This window comes from Vombatus ursinus, unplaced genomic scaffold, assembly GCF_900497805.2.
Source record: "Vombatus ursinus unplaced genomic scaffold, bare-nosed wombat genome assembly UNPS02014812.1, whole genome shotgun sequence".
NCBI classification, from domain to species: domain Eukaryota; kingdom Metazoa; phylum Chordata; class Mammalia; order Diprotodontia; family Vombatidae; genus Vombatus; species Vombatus ursinus.
The window spans coordinates 49,458,393-49,464,287 of NW_020954590.1; the positions used below are offsets into that span (position 1 = coordinate 49,458,393).

Consider the following 5,895-nt stretch of genomic DNA (forward strand, 5'->3'; position numbering starts at 1 on the left):
GTTCCCAAACTTATTGGCCTACCACCCCCTTTAAAAAAAAGATTACTCACCCACCCCCTGGAAATCTACTTTAACCCTTCAAATTTTTTTGAATTTGCATCATTTCAAAAAATATGTATTTTTTAAATGATGCATCTTAAATAATATTTTTTTGTAAATTTGTGGGGTTTTTCCTGACTTGAAATTTTGAAGGCACAATATTACATCATGTAGCCATATAGTATCTTACTGTAAACAAGGCATTGCAGGCACATATTTTTGCCAATGCATGCTGGACTTCCTGACAATGTGTGACACACTCCCCTTGCTTGTAAAGACCTGTCAGTGGCCTTGATCACTGATCAGTTACAACTTGCATTTTGTGTATTTGGAAAATAAAGTAACTGTAATATGACAGACGAAATATGTAGGAATGGTTTTTCAAAATTTTCTTCTCTTTCCTTATGCTTCCACTGCCTCCTTATTTTTATTCAATGCCCCCCCAATTACACCTGGATTGGTCCAACGCCCCCTTGAGACTTTGGGAACCTACGAACTAGGGGCCTAAAGTAACTTTTTTAAATGAAGGATTGGCCAATTCAAATTTACTGCAATGGGGGCAGCTAGGTGGCACAGTGGATACAGCACTGGCCCTGGAGTCAGGAGGACCTGAGTTCAAATCCGGTCTCAGACACTTGAGCTGTGTGACCCTGGGCAAGTCACTTAAAACAAAAACAAATTTACTGAAATGAAAGCTAAAATGAAACAATCTCTCAGATACATCATTGCCATGACAAGTTTAAGACATGTGTTATGGTCTGCTAATTTTTTTTTTTTTTTGCCAAACCAAGAAATGAATCCAGATCCTCTCAGTTATTTTAAATCAACTTTCGTGGAAATAATTTACTTCTAATTTTTTTTTCTTTTTAAACTGAAAATCAAGATGTAGATGGTTCTGAAAAATGATGAATCCCTGAAAAACCTTTTTCTGTTGAGAGATCCTCTTAGGAAAATAAAAAATGGCCATTGTTTGTTTAAGAGCTTAATAACTGATGAACAGAAACAAGAATATGTATAGTCACACTATAAAGACACAGAAAACTATAATCAATATGTACTGTTATTGATCACAATTTATTTTGAAGTCATGAAATGCCAGCAACAGAACAGACTGAGTCAGCCGGTCAGGCTGGACAAATACTTGATTGTAGCCATGATTCCATGGGCTATGGGCAGCAGCACTGAGTTACACAACAAGGGCAACATTCTCCCTTCCACCTTCTGGCAAAACTTTGTTAGATAAGGCAAAAGGATGGGCAGCTATTGAATGGTGGTTTGAACCATGCAAGAATAACAACAAATGATGGAATAATAGGTGTGCAATAAATATTTGATTGCTGAATCTTGGGCTGGAAAAGGCAGAAAGAGAAACGCTAGGAGAGAAGGTAGTGGTTGAAAGGCATTTCCACTTATAATTTTTTAAAAAATTACACAAGAAATAAGCCTTTTAAAAAAAAAAGTCTTCCTGCTTGCTACTTTTATACAGGGGCAGCAGAGTCCAAAGATAAAACTCTTTTCTGTGTATCCTGTTTTTAGTTTTGTTTAATACATGGAACAAATTTCAAGTCTGATTTCACCCTCTTGGCTCCACATGAGGGGAAACCATGTAGAACCACCTAAAATTTCTTCTAAAGCTCTGGGGTTTAGAAATGATCAACGAACAACATTTATTCCACACCTAGTCAGAGACAGCTAAGATGAAGATTATTGTGAAGTTTCTTCTTCAATTACTTCAACTCTGCGAGGCCCATATAATAGAACATACGCTATGTGCCAATCTCCACCACCAGATAACCGCAAGATATCTTCTGGTGTAACAATGCTGACTTTATCATCATCAAACTTAATCCATTCATCTAAATAACAAAAGAGAGAGGAGAGGCATAACTATAAAAGTCTTTTCAGTGATCAAGGAACTAAAAATAGACACAATTAGTTTATAACAAAATATTTTATAGTTTAAAAAAATGGAATATTTTACCTTGTTTCCTTTTCACCCATGACACATAATGGCCTGAGGAACTAGACCTTCCCTGATGTGTTAGCACTGCTTGTAAGTCATAATAACCACAGTTATTAGAGCCAATATCTAAAAAAAGGAAAGAAAAGAAAAGAAAAGAAAGACAAGTGCATCCATATACATGAAAAAGTAAATGAATATATGGAGCAAGGTGGCACAATAAATAGTGATGGGCCTGGAGTCATGAACACCTAAGTTAAAATCCAATCTCAGAAATTTATTACTGTGTGAGCACTGGCAAGTCACTGAACTTCTGCCTCAGTTTCCTTATCTGTTAAAGGGGGATAACAATAATGAGGTTATAGTTGTAAAGCATTTAGCACAGAACCTGGCATAAAATAAGTGCTATATAGCTATTATCACTACCACCATCATCATCAGCATTTTGGTGCAAAACAACAGAACTGAGCACATAAACTATAGACCAGTGGTGGTAATCTTTTTTTTTTTTTAATTTTTAGGCAATTGGGGTTAAGTGACTTGCCTAGGGTCACACAGCTAGTAAGTGTCAAGCATTTTGGTCTGAGGCCAGATTTGAACTCAGATCCCCCTGACTTCAGGGCTGGTGCTCTGCACCACCTAGCTGCCTCCAGTGGTGGTAATCTCAAATAGAAAAAGGAGCCACTAAACAATACGTAACAATCTCTGTAGGCCACATACTTGACTTATAAAATATATTTTGTTAAATACTTCCCAATTACATTTTAATCTGATTCAGGCCAGACCTAGAAGTGTTATGAGCCACATGGGACCCATGGCCGACGTGTCTGACACCTCTGATATAGATCACCAAAATGGAAGAGGCATCAGATTAACTTAGAAAGCCATGGAAGAAAGAGGTCTTAAACAAAGTGAAAAATGGGAACTGACCAACAAAAATTCAAACGATGTCTGCTCAATTTAAGGGTTTACAATGTACTAAGCACTGTGCTAAAAGCTGGGGAAAGATACCAAATTTAAGAAGGAATGAGATCTTCCCTCATGGAGTTCATAGTGAGGCAGGGAAATAACACACACAGATATACAACACTTCAAGGATATGAAAAGCCCTTGGCATATTATCTCACCTGATACAACCCTGTGAGGTGTGTGCCAATATTCACACACTTTGCAGATGAGAAAACTAAGGTTTAGAGAGGTCAAGAATCTTGCCCAGGGTCACACAGCTAAGAAATGTCAGAGACAGGCTATGGACACAAATCTTCCCGAATTCAAGTCCTGGGCTCTAGTCACTGCAACACTTAGCTGCCTACCATACCACTACTAACAAATAATACAGAAGTGCACTTATTTGAGAGGTACAAAAAATGCTGAAGACATGAGAGGAAGGGATAAGGAGCTAGCCCCTCCTCTTAGTTTGTTAATGTCAACAAAGGTGGGAAATAAGCATAATGTGGGGGAAGGAAAGGAGATTTACTTAACTGCAAAGCAGAATCCATGTTGGGAAGTAGTAAGCAAAAGTAAGGTTAGTCTAGGTAGCTGACCTCCACAAGTATTTTTGTTTGCAAATACAGAGCTTACAGAAACAATCAGAAAAAAAATTTCCCTTACCATCAGGAAAAGAAAATGGCTCATATTTAACTTCTTTCTGTGCACCACCACTTTTGCTAGACTGTAAAGAAAAAGATATTACTGTAATTCTGAATCATAAATTACGGGGGTGAATATTCTCAAAAACCAAGTAGAAACCAAAACAACCAGTGGTCTATAATGGAAGAATCCTGTTATTATGTAGCAACAAACCACCTAAATGACTGGGAAATCATAGTCCAATAAATATCATTAGTATTTCTAGAAGATAGAGTACAGTATTTTTTTTTACACAGTACAAATAAAGATATCATAATTGTTCCCTTAATGGAAACAGATGCACCAGATGTACTTAAACTACTTCTCTTATACCTTTCATCCAAGAACTCAAAGCTCTTAAAATGTTATTTCATAGTAATGGCCACTGGTTAGAAATAGGAAACCCAAATATACTGTATTTATACGGGAAGAGAGACAGTATATTTACATCCAGGCAAGTGGGGGTGGGGATGAGGAACATGTTCCCAAATTCCAAGTCAGTCAAAACAAAATCCCTGATAGCCAAATCACAGTTTAAGACTGTTTATAATTTTCTTCAAAACCAGCTGCGGCTAAAACAGTAGAGAAGATGTCTAGGGAATAGTTTTATATCCTAAGAAAGAAAAGTTCTCATGGACACAATTTGATTTAGTTTAGTTGATATATATACTACCTTTAAAAGACTTGGGTTTAAGTATATTTTCATTATATAAAAATGACAAGAACATACACAGTTGCAACATATAAATAGAGATATCTATACAAATATAGATACACCAAGAAAACAGGCCACTTTATGATCAGTTAAGTCCTACAAAATTATGGTTTTAGAGATATGGCATTCCAGCAGACGGAGTTCAGTGGCCTTGGGTGAATCAACTTTCTATACCTTCATTTCCATCTGTAAAATGAGGAAAAATACTATACTGTATAAGGAAAAACAACATAACATACCTATTTTACAGGCATGTTGAAAAGACTAAGTGAGTTTCTGTGAAGTGCTTTGAGAACCTCAAAAGAAAGAAGCCATAAATTATAAACTGCAGATAGTGTGGGGAAAAAAAAAAAAACATTGTACTTATAAGAAATGGAGTACACCTGATAACAAAATATCAGATTCATAGTCCGTGTCTCTTATTTTTAAAATGTAAAAAAATAATTTAAAGACCTATAATGTCAGATATATTTACCAATGTAAGCTATGTCAAGCACATTCGATGTGTAATTTTAGGTTAGGCTCCACCTAATGTCATTTAAAGGTAACCACTGGCTGCTGGCCCTGAATTTCAAATATTAAATATTGAAAAATAAACCTACTGTCTTTGGCTGTTGATTTACTTTTTTGTCTTCTAGATCCTTGAATTTTGACCGAAAAGAGACCATTTTTTCTTGAAGTTCTGGTGTACACAGTTCATATACATCCAACATAAGAGGAAATTTAACATCCTATGTATGAAAACAGAAAAGATCAAGGGTGGGGGCAGAGTAAATAAACATTGCAAAAATTGCTGGAAAAAATAAACAGAAATACCCTTTGTAAAAGATTAAAGGAGAAATGAAGACGTTTTGATAATGACCTCACCTTCATCAAAATTTTTCAAATTCATACTTTTTAGAGTTTAAATAAAACATAAACCTAATATGAAAATCATTTGGGGAAAAGTACCAAAATAAGAACAAGTGATTGGGAAGATAATTATTTTTGCTTTGGAATTTTACTTTCTTGGGGTTAGTCAAAGTGGTATTTAGAGTCTGTCCTGCTAAAATATCATTTTACATTTTATGCCCTCAATCTAAACTACTAAGATCATAAGTAAGAGAATCAGTTTTCTACACACACATGAAATTCTTTAAGACAAAAGCCATGTTCCAAAAAAATAGTTATCAGCATAGATTGCCCCCATCTTAAAATAAACTGGGCCTTTGCAATTTCCCCATAAAAACATTATCATTCAATTATTCCAACAATATTATTCATGGGATTAGGTCCTTAGGTCAACTCATGAAAGCTTATTTGACCCATATTTTAGTAATACGTGGTATTCTTTTGGCGAGTATATCATTCACAAATACAAATCACAACCCCTCTATATCTCAGTAGATGATCTTTAGGAGATGCTATGGTTTGGGAAAACCCTCCCAAGGGCACGCGCGCACACACACACCACTTCCTCCCTTTCAACACACACACACACACACACACACCACTTCCTCCCTTTCAACACACACACACACACACACACACACACACACACACACACACACAC

The 5,895-nt window shown here is 36.0% G+C and overlaps 1 protein-coding gene across 1 annotated transcript in view; it reads right to left on the bottom strand.

Moving 5' to 3' along the window:
* Positions 1-1,094: 1,094 nt before the first annotated feature.
* LOC114054306 (ubiquitin carboxyl-terminal hydrolase 14-like) overlaps positions 1,095-5,895 on the bottom strand; it is a 33,894-nt gene continuing 29,093 nt past the window's right edge. The window contains exons 13-16 of the mRNA XM_027877523.1: positions 4,946-5,074; positions 3,611-3,671; positions 2,021-2,128; positions 1,095-1,895 (exon numbers count right to left, since the gene is read on the bottom strand). Coding sequence (XP_027733324.1) covers positions 1,744-1,895; positions 2,021-2,128; positions 3,611-3,671; positions 4,946-5,074 — 450 coding nt within the window. The 3' untranslated portion in view covers positions 1,095-1,743. The remainder of the gene's footprint in view (positions 1,896-2,020; positions 2,129-3,610; positions 3,672-4,945; positions 5,075-5,895) is intronic.